The 21,469-nt window shown below is 40.2% G+C and overlaps 2 protein-coding genes across 8 annotated transcripts in view; one reads left to right on the forward strand and one right to left on the reverse strand.

Annotated features, from left to right (window-relative positions):
• Positions 1-1,427: 1,427 nt before the first annotated feature.
• Positions 1,428-6,976, reverse strand: C6H11orf58 (chromosome 6 C11orf58 homolog). Its single transcript, XM_064425397.1, has 5 exons — positions 6,817-6,976; positions 6,556-6,636; positions 5,297-5,357; positions 3,690-3,799; positions 1,428-2,953 (listed from the first exon to the last, which is right to left on the reverse strand). Exons 1-5 carry the CDS (start codon positions 6,874-6,876, stop codon positions 2,744-2,746), a joined length of 522 nt encoding a protein of 173 aa, XP_064281467.1. The 5' UTR covers positions 6,877-6,976; the 3' UTR covers positions 1,428-2,743.
• Positions 6,977-7,093: 117 nt separating this feature from the next.
• Positions 7,094-21,469, forward strand: part of SOX6 (SRY-box transcription factor 6) — a 403,867-nt gene continuing 389,491 nt past the window's right edge. For 4 of the 7 annotated variants that reach the window (XM_064425381.1, XM_064425385.1, XM_064425384.1 and 1 more), the window contains exons 1-3: positions 7,207-7,339; positions 8,464-8,861; positions 8,955-9,092. The gene's annotated coding sequence lies outside the window, so the exon portion shown is untranslated. Of the gene's footprint in view, positions 7,178-7,206; positions 7,560-8,463; positions 8,862-8,936; positions 9,093-21,469 lie in introns of those variants that run through there. The other 3 variants (XM_064425383.1, XM_064425386.1, XM_064425382.1) reach the window with 3 other exon arrangements.

Below are 21,469 nucleotides of genomic sequence, written 5' to 3' on the forward strand. Positions count from 1 at the left end.
GGGGAACAGGCACACCGGTGCTTTTGACCTCATTCAGGTGTTTCCAGTCTTCCAAAGCGAAGTGCTGAGAATGTACCTGTATTGTTCTTTGTGTAAGCAAATTTTCAGTATGGTTTAGAAACAGATGGAAACTTAGCAGATGTGATGGTTGTTCTGTGATTGCCCTCTGAGGCCTAACTTCAGTCCTTCCCTGAGGTGTAGGAGATCAGGCAGACTTTTGCCTTTCTATTGAGATGGAAATTAAATGGAGTTTGAGTTGAGGAATTTCAGTGGACGAGTCTTGTTTTAATAGACAAATACAGTTGCCCTTCTTATGAGTCAAGGTCTGCGTATGATGTGTTCTGCTGTCGTCTCTGGCAGCTCCTTCCATACCAACTTGAAAAAGCAAAGGGCTGGCTGGAGTCAACCAAGACACGGACTTTGGTTTTTCCTGCATTCCCTGTCTCCAATGAGCTGAAACCATCCGGCTCCTATCCATGCCACTGCTGCTGATACTGTTGTATCAAATGTTGCTAAAACTGACTCCTGCAGTGAAACATTCACTGCACGAACTGAGCCTTTCATGGCACATAGGCATAGATCAGTCTGCAAGTTCTTAGAATGTTTATAAATGTTAGGCAGAAACAGACAAGACTGTGTAGAATAATTCTTCCTATTTTGAGCAGGTGAGTCTTAGGTCAGCATGACAGATATTACCCCAAATCTCATCAGGTATTCATATTTGGTGCTCTACTTTTGGGGAATGGAAGTCCTGCTAATTTTTTTTTTTCCTGGTCAGAGCTGTATCTAGAATAGTTTAATTTCAGTTTATTTTTTAATCTTTGTGTGTTCCATTTATTTATAACTGAAACTGACGGCCTAACCAGGGAGGCAGGAGGCTGAGTGGAAGAGCCCCTCATTTTGTCTGTCAGTAGAGCTGTGCAGGGCTGGCCAGCTGGATCTGCATGCATTTCCTGGGTTTTTCCAGATCCCACCGTGAATCTCTGCATGCTGGTGGGAGAGCTCAGAGAGCAGCACTGCTGGTACAGAGAAGGCAGAGAGGTGAGTGGCAGCCACAGCTAAAGAATTTCAACAGTGAAATGCTGGTTTTGAGTTCAGCTTGAGTGTCTAACCAGGAAAACTTGGAATGCGTCTATTAGAAAAGTGATCAGCTGTTCTCTTAGGGAGGCATCTCACTCTCTTTCCTAGAGATAGAGCAGCTTTCCTAAGTCATAGTGAGGTTTTCTCTCTTCACAATGCTCAAGCAACTTAAATTTCTTCCCTATGTATTAGAAGCTTGCAGTACTGGGAAAACAAAAAAAAATACGTAAATCAAGTACAAATGACTGTTAGTGGCTGCTGGAACATGGTTCTTGAAATGGAATGAGTGGAAGAGCTTGTATTAAATGCAGATGTAGTAAAACACAGTAATCAAAATCTACACTCAGTTTCTATTTACAATATTACTTTTATTTTTTCCATACTTATTCCAAGTCCTCCCTCAATAGCTGATGCTGCAATGTTTACATTCAACTAGGCAATGATAGTACAAACTGCTGCTTCCCTTCAGCCAGTTGGCTTGGAAATGTTGTCTGCACATCAGGAATTGTACACAGGAATGGAGTCTCCAGGAGCACCCGAGTGTCCCTGGAACACTGCTGTGGAGGTACCAGAAGTACAGGGCAGAGGGCCTGCTCTCCCAGCCAGGAGAGGCAGGTGATCTGTCTGCCGTACTAAGAGGAAAAAAAGTCTAAAAAGCTCTGATATTTTATTCATTTCATGAATGCAATGACTTTGCATAGGAATGGATGTGTTTAATTCTTGCTGGGAGGAGTTGCTGAACTCCTGGCTTTCTAGGCATATCAGCTTGACTTGACAGGTACAGCCTTGTGCTAATTGACTCAGACCTCCAAGTGATGCATGTGCAGGGAGAAAAGGAAGAAGGGCTCGCATACTTAACTCTTTATTCTATATTTTAAAAAAGCTAAAACGATTTGTATATCCTTTTCATTATCAAAGTATATTTTCTCTTTCAAAGTAAACTGGTTTCTCTGGGAGGTGTTATTTTTAATAACAGCTCAGTGCTCTAGCCAGGAACCGGTAATTCAAAAAAATCACTCTTTTCTACTGAAAGGTAGAAACAACTACAGCTCCTCCCCCTCGTTAGAAAGCCAAAGAAGCAATTAGAGCCTTCTGTTGTATTACACTTTTCTAAAACATATTCTCTATGCAACTGCTGTAGGACTTCAAATGGATACAGTGATCAATGCTGTCACAAAACTGAGCAATTTCTCCTCAGCCCTGCCAACACTAGCATCTACAGACAAAATCATTGTTTAAAGCTCATCACAGAATAATGCTGATATTGGTATTTTACAACTAATGCAACATCACGTAATTCACATGTAATCTTAATAGTTAAAAATTCAAGACTGGGGCACTAACTGAATAAACCACTAACATGAAGCTTCCTTATCTGGCATGGAATAAGGGAAGGGATAATTCAGATAACATTGTAAAGATTGGGCAAGAACAAAACAAATTTATTTCTCCATCCAGGATTTTATACACTTTACAAAAACCAGTAATATCACTGTGCCCATAAAAATGTTATCCATGGCAACAGAAAGCAAATACTACTTCTGTCATCTAACAGGGTCTTTTTAAAATCAAAATACAAAGATCTGTGCTGTAGCAGTCCTCCACTTTGCACTGTAACAATAAGGCTTACTGTACTTTAAATACAAAGCTGTTACATCTGCAGTTATGAACCACTGGCTTTCACAAACATCATTTTATAGTTGCTTTTTGCTTCTTTTTTGTTTTCTGGAACCTCAGCTTCATCATGTTTTTCAGTAGCTTGTAGCTCCTCTGCAGACTCCTCTTGCTCTGAATCAGAGCCACTTTTAGAATCATCTGAACTCTCATCAGAGGAGTGTCCAGCTGCCTCCTCTTCGTGTTCATCTTCCTGAAACTGTAAGTTCAGATTATGAGAGAGATAAAATATTATTTTCTGGCAACTCCACTGCAGCCTTTAAAATTTCCCAGTGAGATTGTTTCACTTAATGGCTCCTTTCTTTTTGGTACTAAAATGGGTCATCTTGCTAAACAGAGGCCTGTAAGACACAAACTGTTAAGACAGAAAGCAACTCCCTGAAGTGGTTAATCATGCCAGCTGTGGCATGGATGCATCAGCCACTGGTTTATTTAGTGAGAGCAGAAATCCTAAAGACACCATTCAATGAGTTCTAGATCACATCAGTTCAGTAATTCCAGTATTGACACTGGAATATTTGTGACACAGGAACTAAAGGCTAGGCCATCAAGAATTCACATTTGTGACTGATTGCTGAAAGGACACTTAGCAAAATGCAGCATGAGGAATTCTGAAGTAATCCAATGATATTGCTAACAACAATGCAGATGGTTATCCTGCCTACTTATGTATTCCTCAGCAACACTCTGTCACTCTGTGCCCTAATCAGTCTTGACTGCTCTGGAGCAGAAGTCTTCACTTCTCAGAAGAACGAGAAGCATCAGTCATTTATGAGCACCTACATGACCACCACAGTGTACACAAACAGCAGCCAAGTGGCTGCAATAAGTTTGTCCTTTAACCCAAACCAAGGAAGTCTGCTTGGATTTTTAAACCCAGCACCACCTTGTCTTAGTGAAGTGAAAGCCAAATCACACAGAAATGAACTCAGTACCTCACTGAACCCGAGCCCGCAGTGGCGCCGGTTCCGCCCCGACATGGTGCTGTCCATGCTCTGCTGGTACTGAGACTCCAACTCCTCGTTCATTTTCTTGTCTTCTTCCCCTGCATTGTCCAGGGTACTTTGGTTACGGTTATTCAAATTAACAGAGACACCAAATTACAGGAAGTCACATTTTCAAAGGCAAGAAGTTTAAATGCAACCATTCTAAACTAGGATCCAGTATTACTGCATACAAACCATCAGACTTTAACAAGGGTGCAAGCAGGATGGCTTTGATACAAAGAGGGCTGGGAAGTTCCTGACACCTGATGCATTCCAGAGTTGCACTATGCAGTGTTATGTTCTACAGAACAAGGTAAATGTCATCAGTGTGAGTTCTCTGTGCTTCCAGCCAATACTGCAACATGCCCCAGCAAGGAGAAACTTTGTGACCTTCACTACATAACACGGGATTACTGTGATGAAATCATCCCTCAGATATAGCATCACGCCTTGGACAATAGCACCACTCTTGTTTATGGAGCTGTATCTGAAACTGTTTCATGCATTCCAAATTACAAGGTGCAGTTACTACAGCTCTGTATTTTTCCATCCTTAGCAATTAGCAGAAAAACTAATTTTCATGAGCTACTTCTATAGCCTCTTTATTTACTCGAATAAGTGGTCTAAAATAGTTAAGGTTCCTATGTACTTGGAAAAGGCAGGAATCTCTAATTCTCCCCAGGAGGCCTACAACACTAGCTTTTAATTTCTATCTCTGTGAAGCTGAAGGTTGTATTGTATTCCACATTTCCTCACTTGGAAATTAGAGCTGTATGTTATTTTAAAAGGACAAGAACTGTATGTTGGAAAAGAAGTGTTTAAACCCCCAGCATTTTAACTTTTTGCTATTAACAGATGAGTACTGATTCTGCGTATCACTGCAAGGACAAGCATCACTTCCTTTCCAGAAAATCAGGTATGAAGGAATGATTCTCAGTCTCTGTAAGCTAACAGTAGCAGCACCTGGAACCAATCCTCAGGCTTATTTTGGGCCACGAAAAATGATCAGTGGAGTGCAGCAGGGAAAGTATTCTGGAATATGAGGGAAAGTTTTCTGGAGTGCTGACAGCTGCTATTCCACAAGGCTTTATCAAGGCTTCTCTCAGGCAGTGCAGTCCAACCCAGCTTGGTACTTTGACTTCCCAAAACAGCATGATAAGGAGTTACCATGGTCCTACAGACATCCAATTATTGCTGATTGCCTTGATCTTGCAGATGACCTTGCAGCTTTTACCTCATTGCTTTAGGGTGGAGATCTATCTATTCAATAGGCAACCAGGTCAGGGACAAACCAACCTGTTCTTTTCTATGTACATAGTTTGGATATCCTGGCATACACTGGACTTTAAAAGGCAAGTGAGTGCAGTCACAGAAACCAATTGTCAGTAATCTAACAGAAATAAGGAACTTCTACAGCTCCACAGCCTGATCCATCCTCAGCTGCAGCCACGAATCCTGAAATCCCTCCCTGCCATATCTACCGAGCTCCGAGCACTGGAATGTTCCTAAATAAGGGTTAGATTTCCAGCTTTGTATCAGCTGTTGGATAAACTGACCTGTCCTGAAGTGAGAGGTTGATCTGTGGTCTCCGATAACAAGGCGGCCAGTATGTTCTTTCTAAAAGAAAAGGCATTTTGTTTTGGAGCTTTAGGGTGCACTGACAGCTCTGCCAACATCCTGGACATCTTGAACCGAAAAGGTTTGCTGTCAAACCCTGTCACCTAACTGCAGGACTGGAAGCTTTCCTAGCTAACAGCTGCTGCCTCTAGGTGAGCTTGTTTCATCTTTCTTTTGCTGAATTTTCTGAAAAAGAAACCCCAACAACTACTCCTTGCTGTTCCCAGACCCCAGAGATGACTCTATTTCATTCTGTTTCTTGCCACTGATACAAAAATTATACTACATGATGCCAGACAGATGTGTATTCAGGTTCTGATCATTTACCCTTTCTCAGACACTCTGCAACAGTTCAGGCCATGCATCTTATGATGATCCCACTTTCAGACTGGTCACAGCGCCAGGTAAGACCTTCACAGTGATGATTAATTTATTGGCTCAGTAGTTGCTCATTAGCAAATGTGTCCCAGTAGGCAAGAGCTGGCATTACACAGCAAGCAGCATTAAGTACCCAAGCAGACATTCACATTAGTGGTAGTGGGATGCTTTAATGGGGCACTGTATCCCCATCCACTACAGAGTCCTAACTTTCACTCTTTAATACAGTTAGCTATTTTAGCTTACAAAATTACTGTATTCAAGCAAAATAAGTTACTACAGGTAAAAAGGTTTTTTTTGTAAAGTAAGTAAAAGTGCAATACTAAACCACCATTTTATACATGAAAAAATCATTATTACACTTAACCAGTTTTGCAGCACTTTTTGCAGCAAGCATAACAGAAATTTAGCTTTAGCGTATTTTCTCTTTAAAAATATTCCCTAGGCTTACTACTTCAGTGGTTTAGTCTTTAAGCTACCAATCTTTTAAAAGTTTTTTCCAGTGACAGAGAAATTGACAGACCTAGTACGTAGGTTTGTTAATGTGTAACAAGGCCTGTCTCTCGGAAGCGCCAACAAGCAAATTTACGAGCCGGTCGGAGAGCATTTAAGCCGCGGGGTGGGGATGAAGCTGCGGCGCAGGACTCGACGACTTCCGAGCGCCGTTTTGTGTAACCCGGCTGCTGCCACAACAGCGGTGAACCCCACACCCTCCGAAAGGAGAGCCCCAAAGCCCGGCAGCTCTGGCTTGCTGTAGCCCCGCAGCACCGCGGTCCCGCGCCCGCCCCCGCGGGGCCGGCGGGCAGCGCGGCGGCCTCACCTTCGCGGCGCCCATCAGCCGCAGGAACTTCTGCTTCCGCTCCTCGTTGCCGAGGTCCGCCGCCTCCCAGCTGCTGGAGCCCTGCGGGAGCACACGCTCACTGCGCCCGCCCGCCCCGAGCGGCCCCGCCGCAGCCCGCCCGCCCTGCCGGCCGCGGCCTGCCCGCGTCCCGCCGGGGCTCCGCCGCCCGGCCGCGGCCCCGCCGCCGCCCCCCGCGCCGCCAGCCCCCTCCCGCCGCGCCGCCGCCCCGCGCCCGGTTACATCGGGGGAGGCCGCCCGCTTGAGGCCGTGGTGGCTCTGGGACTCCCTGGCGGAGCTCATGGCCGCGGCTGGCTGACCGGGCCGCGCTGCCGCCTTCCTGCCGGAGCCGCTCCCGCGGGGGCGGGCGCGGGGCGCGCCGGGACCGGTAGTTCTGGGCGGGCGGCGGCGCTGCGGCGCGGGGCGGGCGGGGACTGCGTGTCCCAGAGGCCCCCGCGGCCGTGACGGCCGGGCCGGGCCCCGCCTCGGGGCGGGCGGCGGCGCTGCCGGGAGACGGGAGCCGGCGCTTCCCGGCGCTTCCCGCTTCGCTCGGCTTTGGGAGGGCGGACCCTGCCCGCTGCTCGGCTTCCTTCAGTGCCCGCCGGTCCGTGCTTGTGGGGCCCGCGTGGAGCCCTGTGTGCGCCGCTGCCGGTGTTCCCGTCAAGCCCTCAGTGCCTCCGGCTGTTGCCGCCACTGTTGTCCCGTCACCCCCACACGTGTGCGAAACACAAATCGATGCTGTCCCCACATTTGTCATGTCTCAAAGGCAGGTGCCGGGAAGGTGATGCCGGACTCTTCACAGGGGTGAAGAGGAGCAATGGCCATAAACAAGAAGTTCCCCTTCACGAGCAGAAATTTTACACTGAGGCTGGCAGAGCCCTGGAACAGGCTGCCCAGGGAATCTCCATCTCTGGAGACATTTAAAACAACCCAGTGCAAATATTTTTTTTTTAAATTTTTTTGAAAAATTTTTTTTAGAGTATTAGGTTCATTCCAACTCAAACTATGATCATGATATTATATATATGATGTGATATGTAGAATATAATTATTTTCAACGGCTGTTTATACAGAATAGCACTAGGATATTGATATTTTATTTCATGTTTGTATTACTGCTCCACTTCAGTGTGCAAAACCACAAAGGCACAGTTGTCACATTTGCTTTCTACAGCTTCTGTGGTTCTTGTTTAGCAATGATAAATGAGCAGAAACAATAATTAATCCAAGAGAATCGTATATTTGCCTCTTTAACCTCATTTAATGTATTTAAATGTACAGACTATTATATAGAGACTGTAGTAACAGCTTAATTTAAATTTTAGCATTTAAAAATTATTTCTAACAAGAGGAGTAAAACTACAAAAAAAACCCTGAAAGTGACATTACTTTGTAAATTAAAAACTCCATTTGTAGTAGTATCTAGCAGCCTTTTTAGACTGTTTAACTTAATAAGAATTATGGTAATCTAATACCAGTGAAACTGCATTTTTCTATTTTTTTAAAAGTTAAGTTGTTGTCAGTGTTTCTGTACTATTATGCTTAAAGACCTGTATCTCAATAAAAAAAGTGTAACATTTTAACTCCATGGCTATATTTCCCTTGTGGGACAAACAGAGAAGGTTTGTCTTTGGGAAAAAAGGTGTAAAAAATAAGACTGCTCAAATCAGCTATTGTAACCATATCTTAGTTGTGCCTTGTTAAGTTCAAGTCTTTTTGGGGTCAAGTGAAATTGAGTAATGTTTGTGTGTCTGACTAATGCTTTGTTAATTTTGTTTTTGTTTACATTTTAAATAATGATGTGGTGCTGATGTTGTAGTGAGAGGCTTTTACAATTTTTTTGCTCCCTTAGTTTATTGCTCCCTTGTTTAAAATGCTCTGTTTTTGCAGGGAAGAAGTACCTTACCAAACAAAGACATCCTAAACATTAACTGGCAGCCATCTACCTATGGGATCACTTAAAAATGCAGTCATCTGAATGCTAACAAAAATGTGGATTCTAGTAGCAGAATGGTTGTGTAAAGGTTTTGCCTATCTTCCTGCAGATATTACAGATATGTCTGAGGATGTGTGACTCATGAGCTTTATATAATTCCAGTAACACTAATAAATGATAAGAAAGGAGTTCTGAAAATCCTGTCCTGCTGGAGTCCAGTGTTCTATTTGCTGCATTCTTCTGAGCAACAGAGAAATGTCATTATTCTCAGAAGAAGGGACACTGAGTTTCTAAGGAGAAACATGTCTTCTCCACTCTCTGAGGCTGTTCTGGAATACAAACAAAACAATAGGTAAGGATTCTGGGTAATATTTGTGAGAGTTTTCCACTGTTTTGCCATAGTCTTTCTGGAGACACTGTCCTGAAGATAACATTCAATTCACAGGAGGTGAGGTTTTGTCATGAAGCACAAGCTGGCTGGGATGCAGAAACAGAACCTCAAGCAAAAGGCTGCCTGTGTAGAGGGTGGAACAAGAGGGAGGAACAATGAGGTTTCATGTTGGACATTAACAGAGGCAATGAGGTAAGAGTGAGATGAGCTGAAACGACAAGTAAGGTAACAGAATTATTTTCTGTCGTGTACAATTATCCCCTTAGATTTTTCAATATATTGCTGCTGCTGTGGTGAGCTGCAGTCAGTGGGAGCAGGGTAGGTACACACCAGTTCTGCTACAGGACATACCAGAAGAATCACTTGAATGAGGAGCTTCCAAGTTTTGAAGCTCAGTAGTTCAAAAGGCATTATAAAAACTTTCATGCAGACAAAACCTTGTCAAGGAAAAAAAAAGGAAGTTCTGGAATTAAGAGAAAACAATTAGATGGAATGGCACAAGGTGAAGTGCAGTGAAATGAGCTGAAACTTGCTGAAATGATACTGAAATCATGAGATCTCATCTCCTTTCATGGAAAGGGATAGGGGTGGGAAAGTTGAGGCCTAACTAGATCTTAAGGAAGCAGTGTCATGAGTGAAGATCCTGGTATATATTCTTCACAATTATTTTTTTTATTTAATTGGGTTTTAGCTTTTTCTGTAGAGGTAGGGTAGATTAAAGTAGAACCAGATCTGACAGCTAAATAATTTGTCATGGTATAATGTGGTAAGGATGTCTTTGCCATGCAGTGTTTGACTGGGCTACAATAATACAAATATCACATAGTGACCAAGATAGTGGTCAGCTCTGGCTTGGAAGCCATGGATACAGGGTTGAATCTTCCCTTGGTTAGTCCTGACTCCTCTCAAGACTAAGTGGCTTTTGGCAAATTATCTCGCTTTTCTGATTTATCTGTGAAATTAGGATAATATATCTGCATGCTAGCATTAAGAATTAATTATCAGTTGCAGAGTGTGTGTTCAAAGCAGAGTATAAGTGCTAAATATTAGCTGTGGAGTAATTGGACTACTGTAATTTATAATATGCTCACTGACATTGGCTTATAAAACAGGATCAACCTCTTCTCAAGTGCTGTAGAATGTTTAATTTTTACTAATGAACTTCTGATACTCAAAGTAGCTATCACCATGAGGCAGGGAATGCTGCCAGTACCTGTCTGTGAGAAAGCTTAACAAGGACATGAATGCCTTTTTTTTTAGCTTGGAAAAAACCCAAATATGTACACATACACCTATTTTAAGTGCACAGTTTGAATTACATTTTTTTTAGACAAAAAGCTTTATTTTATATAAAATAGAAACATGACATTACCCTACCTTTTCATCTCTTTCAACCTATTTAAGCTGAAAATGCTTCCTGTTTTCTGGGCAGCTTTGCTTACTACAAAACTTTGCCACAGGGAAGAGGAGAAAATATTCTGAAAGTGTAGGAAAGAAAGTGTATATCACTGAAAGTGAGGAAAGAAACTCTTTGATTGAAATCTGACATGCCCAGCAAACTTATTCAATGCATTTTAGTGGCTCTATGTCTGCCAAAAGTTCAATTCCAACCTCTTGTTTTCTTTTAAGGGGTTGGGAAGAAGGAGAGACAAGCTGAGAGCAAAGAAAGAGATGTCAACAGAAGGATTGCTGACAAGGGAGCATCAGTTGAGTGAAGGCAGTCGTAGCTGTTAACATTTAAAAAGCCCTTTCAAGAACTAACAAAATAAAGGATAGAGAGGTCCTCATCCCGAAATGGCTTTTATATTTCTGAACCTGTTGTAAAAGCTTTTTTAGAACACTTCCCATCTAAAACCAAAGTAGTTTCTATCATAAACAAGACAGACAGTACATCAATACAAAAACTATCTTCAGTTACTTTATTTCTGGACTAGCAGAAAAGGCCATAATTCAATATCACAGGAAAAAAGTATTGTTGCCCTTGTTTAACAAAGGAAGAAAACAAAGATTGGAGAGATTGTGTCCTTGAACCTGGGTCTGTGCAGGCTTCTAGTAACCCTGCATGTATTAGGCTTCTACAAAGATTTTTTTTTTTTTTTTAGTTCCCAATTTTAACACAGTAACAGGTATGATAAGAAGCTTTGTTTTGGTACAGTCCTAGTGCAGACAGTAGTTTTTATATCAGTGTAGCCAGGCAAGGCCAACAATGTATCTCCTATTTGGTGCTGATGTGAACCAGCTACCCCAAAATAGCTGGTAGGAAATAGACTGGTTTGCTTTCTTAAGATTTTACATTGTATTAAACTGACCAGACTTCTTCACTTACCACTGTTCAGGGTATAGCTCTAGAATACTGTAGCTGAGTAAAAATCATTTTTATTGCAATGAAAATACAGCTTTATATATCTCACGTCTTTCCTTCTTTTTCTTTTGTGCTTGCTGGCACAGAAAAACCCCAGTAAAGACAGGACATTTCACAGAAACTATCTGCCAAGTTCAGTTATTGTACTGTGAGTCTGAATGAGGAGAAAGTCTTCAGTATTATCAAAACTAATTGTGTTTGTTTAGAGTGGAAGCTCTGTAGATCTTTCCTTTGGTGTCTCTTCTTTTCCTTTGGTATACTGTTTCATCCATCTGTAGTAAATCAAAATACTTTAGGGAAAAGAGAATCTTAACATTTTTATCTTTTTGTCTTAATGAATTTATCTTAGGAGTAATTTGAAGATGGTGTGGGCAAACCACTGCTTAACATACTCTAGTGAGTAATGCTGCTAGAAAGGTAGAAAAAAAAAAATTAGCATTGTCCTTTTTTGAGTCTCACAGCGCTGTGTAAGCCAGAGTCTTTGAAATCTGCTGAAAATAGTCTGTAAACAGAATTTGTCTCTTCATATAACTGTTTCTGTTCCTAACAGCTTTGAATCTTTTATTGGATGAACAAAGAGGAATTAGAAGGAAATGTAAGTGGTATGGAAAAACTGTGACTCTGTGTTCTTCCTAACCCTGTATGATTGTAGTAGTTTCTCCCCCCTAGGGACTTCAGTAACATTTGTGGAAATGGTCAGTGGAAAGGAGTAAGAAATAGCACCAGGTATCTTTATCCAGCTGGTTTCACTTGATCCTTAGAGAAATATTTTAAAGGTGTGAAAAAAAGAGGTGTGCTAAAGCTCTGATGTATCTGCACAGCTCCCAAGTCAGGGTCCTTTTTGAAAAGAAATATTTCTCCTCAACTTTCATCATCAGTAGAGCATACAGACTTTTCATATGTACCCAGTGTCCAAATAACCTTTGAAGACTGCAGAAGACGATTTTTCCTGTCAATATCTGCACCTCCCTGGTAGAGCTGTATCACAATACTGTCTGCTGCCACTGCATTAGAAGGATTTTTCCTGCTGCAAAAACGGTTTCATTAATTTGTGTCTTGGCAGTATCTGTTTAAAATGTGTATCACTCATTACCCCTGTTATTTAGCCAGTTTGGATGTGTTCTGTGACTTGTGTTCCTTAAAACAGAGGCAGAGTGTCTCCTTGGCAATGCTGATTTTTGCTCCTCTTAGCTACTGGAAGGTCTCTACTCTACAAAGGACATACAAATACATATTTTCTTTATCCCTCTACTAGGCTCATGGGTTATTAATTGTGTTTCAGTCACAGCCTATTGGCTTTGAGTGACTGCCAGAAGCACAAAAATAAAAGAGAAATTCATTACTCTCTTTTACCTGTTTAATACCAACATCTTATCTCTTACACCAAGCCTTTAAAATTAATGTAGTGATCTTTTCGAGATCTACATTCTATTAATAAACTATAAACTATATGGCAGCATTGCCAAGAACCTACTGGACATTCTTCCTGTTCTAAAGTAGACTTTACCATTTTGATATTCATACTCTTAATAATAAATTACAGTAAGTTGCAGGTGCAATACTGTAGCAATTTATGTACATTTTGACTTTGAGCATGGAAATTTACAGCCCAAGCATCAGGATATTTTTATTAATCTGAAATGATAAATTTTAAATAAATTAACCTAGGTATGAAAGAGTATGTGCATTAATATGGTGGTATTTATGACAGGCCTGAGACTCTCATGGAACTGTGGGCAGGACAAAATCCTTTACATTAGGATAGTGATAGTGACGTACAGGCACAGTGTGACAGTAAGAAAAATATGCTGTTCTACTGACTTTATGCCACCTTCTCTGTTTTGCTGGGGGCATACCAGGAGCCTGTTTCTATGTTAAGTAGTGCATAATTTCTAAAGATTTTGGGATCCAAAGTGGGAAGGCATAGTATAAACGCCATATCTAATGCTGTTAATTTACTAGAAATAAGTTCTGTACCAAAGACTGAAGACTTTGTTTGAAGGAAAAGACAAGAAAAGCAAATGTAAGGCTGGCTGCTGGCCCTGAATAGTTTAGTGGTTGCCCGGAGTGTGATACTCTGAAATGTTCCTATATGTTGTTAAAACTGGGATGTGTATCATACAAAATCCTGGGACATATTTCACAGAAATATGTAGATGGGAAAGCACCACCTGGGGGCCATCCAGTCCTACCTCTTGCTCGGTGCAGGTCCAATTAGAGCAGGTTACGCAGGGCCGTCTCCAGTCAAGCTGGACTGTGTCCAAGGATGCTGATGCCACAGTGTTTCTTGGCAACCTAGCCCAGTGTTTGACCACCCTCAAGGTAATATTTTTTTCCTTATATTGAATTGGAATAGTTCAGCTTGTGTGCGTTTCCTCTTGTCATGTCCCTGTGCACCTCTGCAAGGAGCCTTTTTCCATCTTCCCTACAGCCTCTTGTTAGGCTGCTGCAGGCAGCAGTGAGCTCTCACCTTCGGCTGCTCTTCCCCAGGCTGTGCCCAGCTTTCTCAGCTTCTTGTCCATCTTGTATATCACACTGCAGCCTCCCAATTGTCTTGCTTCACTGTTTCAGTATCTGTCTTGTCCTGGGAAGACCAGAGCTGGACCATTGCTCCTGATGCAGCCTCTCAAATGCCAGGAAGAGGGAAATTACCAGGTCCCTCAACCTGCCGGCAGTGCTTCTCTTAAAACAGCCTGGGATGCTGTTGGCTGCCTTTGCTGCCAGGGCACACTGCTGGCTCATGCTCAGTTTGTCCACAGGGATCTCCAGTTTTTTTTCCCTGCAAATAGGCTTTCTAGCCAGTTGGCCCCCAGCCTGTACTGTTGCATGGGGTTATTCCATCTCAGAGGCAGGACTTTGCATCTTAGTGTATTGAATTGTAATTGCAGAATTCAATGTATTGAGTTATAATTTTGTGCTTGTAAGAATTAATAGCTCTGAGTTTGTCATTTGGGAATAGCAGTGGTGTGCCTTCTGAATAGCCTAAATAATGCAGAATTATGCATAATATGACTCATTTTTGGATAGCCAGTTTAACAAAACCACCTAAAGCTGATGATATATCACATACATCCTGGGATAAATAAATTACAGAAATAATAGTAAATTACCAAAGAAAGGACAGTGAATTGTTTCCTGAAAGCTGGTGATTTTTTCAGACTAGCAATCCTTCATTTTTCTTTTACACATTTATTAATGAAGTAGGCTGTGCTAATTTGGAGGCAAAACCAACACTACTTTGGGCTATTCTATTTATTGACCAACGGAATATTTAATTTTTCTTGTTAGACTAATATAGTGGGGAATATTTTTATTAATGAAAGGGTTCAAACTGTACTTCATTCTGAGGATATTGAAATACCATTTAATGTTATCCAGTGTTGTCATTTCATGTTGAATGATTTTTGTGTAATGGCTGTTCATGACTTTCACGTGTACATAAATTCTCAAACTAGAAACTAATGACTTCTTTATATTGTATGTCAGCCTTTATAAAAATATTTTATGGACATTAAGAATTTTAGAATTATATGAGCAATTTGTTGAAAATAGTTTTAGCTTTACTTTGGTTTTTTTGGACCATCATAATGAAGATGGTTTTCTTTGTGGTGCTAGAAACCCCCTTAAAGGAAACACAAATCTTTATTTGTGCTTTGCCCCCACTGTTAATTCTTGTGCCTTTTTTAAGAATCTTGAAATTTGTCAGAAATGTGTATGGGAGGATGAATTCAACAGATCTCTGTCCATGGTCTGCTGCGCCTTGCTCCAAAGGGCTGGATGGCTGCAATGTTAGGAAAATTTGGCGTATTGTAAATTAAACCTCGGTGCTACAGGCTCTCAGCTAGGAGGTGTTATCCAGAAAGCCAGCATTTCTGGTTCTGCCTGTGATTTTCAGCTGATGACCCCCTTTGCTAATGAAGCATGCAATCCTAATTTGGCATGGACCACAGGTAGGACGGTCCTCTTGCAGGTGAAATGTCATTTGCCACATTTTGCAGAGTATTAGTCCGAACCTATATTTGGTTGGCACCTGTGCTCCTGAACTGGCATCCCACCTTGTGAGAAGGCAGCATGCCACTCTGACAGATGGGGAGGAATGTGAGCATGCCAGCAAACCAGTGTATGCATCAAGGGGTCACATTTCTCTCCAGGAATGTTGAAATACCGGTACACGCAGAGCTTCTGTATCTGAGGCACACGTGTTTCTTGGCAACGACCAAAGTTCCTGCTGAATATCTTGGCACGGGACGTAAGGAAGCTTAGTGAATTTTCATGGCTTTCATAGGGTTTCTACACCATGGGAGCCTACATATAATTTCTGCTAAGAATGGCTCTGTGAATGTAAACAGAAAAGGGAATCTATTTTGCAAATTATTCTTTCTTATTAATAGATTAAGAACTGTTAAAATGCCATCATAGCTTTCATGGATAATGATTCTTTTGATTAGTTAATGGTTGGTTTATCCTGGTCTGAGAGCAATAGAACGTGTGGTTTGGCAATCAACCCAAAATGTGAATGTCACAGCTTAAACTTCTACCATTTCTTTCTTGTACTTTATTTTATTTTAACTTAGAAGTAAATTCTGGAATCCCATCACACTTTTGTGCTTCATCAAGAAATTAGCTTTTTTCTGTGTTCCCCCTAATGATATAATGTATTAGAATTAACTCTGGGATGTTCCTTTCTTTTCCTAAGGTAATTCTGAATGGTTTATTTCAGTGTTTTTACTTTTTTTCCTCCAGAATTACTGTAAAGCTTTTCTATTTCATCCATTACAGCACAGTGTTTTTCACATTTGAATAGCTGCATCAACATGAATCCTTTATAAGGACCTTAAAAACAAACTTTGCCAAGTCCCAGAATACAGAAGCTGATTCACATCCCAATACTCAGCTGCCTCATGAATAAAGGAGAGTCTGTGCCTGACACTTTGAAGCTGTAGCTGTTAAACCATACAGACTATTTACCTCAATAAATCATTATAAGAAACTAAGGTACAATTATATCCACAGAGAAATAGAATTCAAAACACTGATTTATGTGGTTCAGTGCCTGTTCCTTTTTCCATCATGTTTTGAATTTTATGCATGTTTGTCATCTTTGGCTGCTTCCATGTATCTTTAAACTAATAGGTCTTGCTTTTTTAACATTCCTCATTAGGTTTGTTATTTCAGTTTGACATACAGACATGATTTGCACGCTGTACAAAGTTTTGCATTTAAAATTAACTATCTAATTTCTTATGCTATAGACCAAAAATGGAAAATGTGAGTAATTTGTTTAAAGTAACATACACCCTTCTCTGGTTAATTTGTGACCATCTAAGCTGAAATCCAGTATTAGCTGAGAAATTTTTTGTTGCTTATTTGTGAGATCTGCAGAGAAATCATGGTACAAAGGAATCCATCATTGTGCTTTTCAGAATGCGCCTGCTAATCACAAAGAGATGGAAGCATAGGAAATTACATTTGGAATAATTTCCTCAATTTCTTTACCCCTTGAAGAGGTGAAATGAATCTAAAAGATAAAAATTCAGTGAGATGAAAGTGCAGCCTCAGAGGAAGGAATGGCACTGAAACCAACAAATAATTCCATATGAAATGGTAGGAGTAAGGTAAATATATCTAGGAAGGGAAGTCCGAGAGCAGCCACAGACTGTTGGGCCACCCAAGCCTTCAAGAGAGTCCAGTGTTGTTCTCTAGAGCAACTGGCTGGGGAGTGATTTAATACCCAACAAATGTTCCTCAATAAAACTTTAGAGAGTCACCGAATATTGAAACCAGCATTTCAGATACAAACAATAGTAAATACGCTGCAGTTCCAAATGCTTTATGCCTTGCTAATAACTTTCATTGCTGATGCTTGGGTGGATCCAAAGGGTCTGGAGTGAGGGTGTGTCAGGCCACCTGCCTGATCCCAGGGGTTTGGATCAGAGTAGGGCTTGTCTGCACTATTGAGAGGGAGCTATAAATCCATCATTATTTCTGGAGTGATTTATAACATGAAAGTTTTTGGGCCGTGTGTATCTTTCATCTATCCAGCTAAAAAAGCTGTGTCTGTTGTAGACAGGTTTGGCCATTTCAGACTATTTTTGCTTTACCGTCCGTAACAGCAATTTAAGTGAAAAGTCTAAACACTCCATCTGTAGTTTCATTATCTTACACTGAATTTCATAATATATTCAATTCATAAGGGAATATGCATCTATAATCTTTATATAATACATGAGTAAAAGCACATAGACTTCTTCATGCAGTCTGTGATTTGCATATATATGTATATAAAACTCTTATTGTTTGTTGTGTTTTTGTCTCTATGAATCTACAGGAATGGTGTGAGGAAAGAATGTCATACCTAAAAGTTTCCACATGCAAATGATGTTATTTATTGAGCACTGAAAACTCGTATAGGGTGTTCCATAACCTTGTTTCCAGTAATCCAAGAGTCCATAACATACTGCTTTTACAGTCTGCTAGCATTTAAAATATTTCTGTCATCATATCCATGGAGTTAATAATGCTTTTATACTATTGAAGTAGAGGATTGCTTTGCAGCACAAGTCACAGGGTAACCACACTATGAACATTTCCATTGCTTACAGAACAATCTGTTTTAAAACCTATCTGTTGAAATTCCATTATTAAAGCTACATATTCTAGGGCTTTGTAATATTTTAATGTTCTTTTCCCTCTGTTCCTAGTGCCCTAGAATACAGATTCCTGCTCAATTATAAAAATAGCAGTTTCATCAATGAGTAAGATTCTTATTAGGTATTCCCATTAATAAAATTTAATTAATGTTATTATTGATGTTTCACATTGTTTTATAGTTCGGTGCTGCCATGTAATAAAGAGCCACTTAATCTTGCAATCTACTGAAAAGAATCTCATTCTAAGTTGAAAAAATTCTGAAATATTTTCAGCACTTTTAAAAATTTCAAATATTTACTAGGTTGTGTTGGCTCAGGTGACTTTGCAACTTCAGTTTTTCAGTCTACTAAGCAACAAATAGAAATACATCCTAAATGCTATTTTAACGCATCCAAAATTACGGATTGTTCACAGTGAAAACTGCAACACCTTCTTAACTATTGGGATGCCACAGAACCTCAGGAAGTTGGTTCTGCCAGAACTCAGGCCAGAAACTGACTATTACGTGTGAAACTTTGCATCAGCACTCAAATAATACACACCAAAAAAAGAGAGTATTTTAATTCCTCATAAAGTCTCTTACCAAGATTCCTAAGGGCCATGTACTCTCTGATGTCTCAGGTTTGAAACACAGGTTCTAGAGCAGTATAAATACTTTGTGCACATTATGTTTTATTTAAGTAATTATGCAGGTGTAGCCAGCATGTGGATGCAACTTTAGTAGTGTAGAAGGGTCGTGTCCGTCTTCCCATGAAGTTCCATGAGGAACGTCACATGTAGAAAGCAACCTTATGATCTCATCACAGTACAGGGCTCGAGCTGATTAAATTAAATCAGTGTAATTAAGCATAACTTTTGTATGTAGACAAATCTTCAGCATTGCATGAACACAGACCAAGAATAAACTTGCTCAGTTTACAAAACAGACTGTTAGCTGCAGCCTATCACATAAACAGGGAGATGGGTTTTTAAATAAACTTAATGAGTTAATGATGCAACACTGGATGTGTTAAGGCGGGCAAGATATGTCCCAGGAAAACACTGTGAATATTAACCTTAGGCACCTGAACCAATTTGTTGAGGCTGGATGCTGTTTTTGTGGCTACTTTGCAAAGCTGGTAGCAGTAAGGAAATACAGTTTTCTGCAGGTTTTTTTCCCAAACTTGTCTTCTATTAGCAAATGCCTTTCACTCACCAAAACTTTAAGTTCAAACAAAGGTTCTTTAATTCTAGCAATGATTCTTCAGAATATCCAGGGATTACATATAATAGATTGTGAGTATAGCATGAGCAAACAAGGCATCAATAATAACCTTCTAGCATGGTTTATCTGGATGTACTGAATTACAAGGAAAACAGTTTTGGATTTTTTCCTAAGTCTCGTGGATCACAGATTGCGTGTTTAAAAGTGGAAAGGGAGTAACCAGACAAAGGAAAAGAAACAACATAAAAAGCCTTAAGTTTGCAGGAGTTTCATTATGCTGAAATCCTGACCTCAAATCAATAAGAAATCCTTTATCTGACACATATTGAGGGATTATAGACTCAACATTTTAGAGGATGTGTTTGAACAGCATTGACATCAAAACCTTCTGAAAACTGCAGGTGGATTATGAGCTGTGTACTGTTTATATCTGCAAGTACAAGCAGCTGAAGAATTATTTCAGTCTATCTATGCTACAGTTTTGCAACTATGCTACATTTATTTCTTAGGAAATAATTAGTAAGGAGTGTGTATGGGTGTCTGTGATGGTGAAGTGGTTAAGGCATAGGGAGTTGAGAGGTCAGAGTTTTCCTTGCAGTTATGAGACAAATGGCTTTTGTGGTTGGGGTAAATCAAGTACTTGTTTTGTATCTTTTTCTCTGTAGGTACAGCACGTGTAGACACAGCAATGGTTTATTGGCAGCACTCAGTGGGTTGCCAGATGTGTTTTAATACTTTTGAAAGGTACATGTAATTAGCTTTAAAGGTACAATATGGCTCCGCTAAGTGTTGGGATTTGAAAAACATTTCATAATGGGCAATGCTGCTCTTCCAAAAAAAGTGATGTCTTCCAAGAATCTCTGCTTAGTGAGTCTGGAAGCCACAGTGAAGACATGCTGCTTAAGGAGCTGTGTTTGAAATGGACCAATACAGGCTGCTCTCTGCATTTTCAACTGTTCAAACAACTTTGGTTTGCTGTGGACAGTATTAAAGGTGCTGAATGCTTCAATGCAAAAATCATTTATTTGGGTGCTTTGTGAGCTGTGTAACTTATTGTGGGACATTTAAAACAGTGTTTATTGGATAATCTCCAAGTGTTTCTTGGACAGCTCTTAACATATATTCTCTGTTAAAAGAAAGATAGTAGACACAAATGTGTACCAAAAAGAAAAGAGGAACTTGAAAACAGAAGAGAAGGAAAATTACTGTACTGAATAAATCATTGGTCTATACCATACATATTATAAACTCAGGGAAATGCTCTAATATTTGATTTAGAAGACACCCATTCCAGAAAGCCTTTGGGGTCTGCACAGTGTCTTGTCAATTATTTTAACAATTTCAGCCCTTTGTTCTCTATTGATGGCCAGCTGTCCTAAAACTGAGAAATGTGGGGTGGCTATACTTTTAAAGAGGAACTTAGATAAGAATTGTCTATTTTCTCCTTGGTGTTCAGGAGAAAAAAGGTTTTGCATATTGAAAAAAAACCTGTGATATACTTCTAGAAGGATGTTTATAATATTCCTAAAATTAGTCTTCTGTTAATTTTCATGTCAAATGCAAAGAGCCTTACCAGTGGCAGCAGTCTTGTTAATGCAAATCAGGAGAACTGTGGACTACTGAAAGTAAAAAAGGAACAGCCCTAGATCTGCTGTTATAATATTCCTTCTGTTTGACAAGTCTATGCATTATATTTCATGTATATATTTCATATATGCTTTCTGTTTTAAATGAGCATTCAGAGTGTTCTCCTTGACTGCCACTATGAAGTACAACATTTAGTTCTGTGTTTAAGTGATGTGTCTTCTTTTTTTTATTTAATAATATTTTAAATCTGTATTTCCTCATGTTTCTGTCAGGATAAATCAAAACTTTTTGTTTTAAGGAATAACAAAATTTGAACACAATTCATGTGTGATCAGACTTTAGCAGGTCCAAGGTTGTGTAAGGGGAACTTATTTGGAGCTGTTTATTGTTCTGGCTGGTGTTTTTGGGCAACAATAACAAAATCTCTGCTGGACAAAACAACAAAACACATAATTTTGCGATAGCTAAAGTAAAAAGGTGGGCAAGTGTGCTTGCAGAAATACAGCAGTTAAAAAAGGATAGGTTACACCTAAAATAAAACCTTACCTTTTTGTTGGAAGTTTGTTCTGAATTTAAGCAGGTGCAGGATTCTTTCAGGGTTTTCATGGCACTAGCACGTCTCTATGGAGCTCAGCAGAATGCATCATTTATCTTCAGTGTCTCTGCTAAAGAGTATTGCCTTTATTCCAAACTATCACTTTGTGCCTCAGCAGCAGCTTGGTGACTGTGATGGTGATACCTGGGTGTGTTTGAGGTGGGACAGAG

Source organism: Passer domesticus, chromosome 6 (genome assembly GCF_036417665.1).
Source record: "Passer domesticus isolate bPasDom1 chromosome 6, bPasDom1.hap1, whole genome shotgun sequence".
Taxonomy (NCBI): Eukaryota; Metazoa; Chordata; class Aves; order Passeriformes; family Passeridae; genus Passer; species Passer domesticus.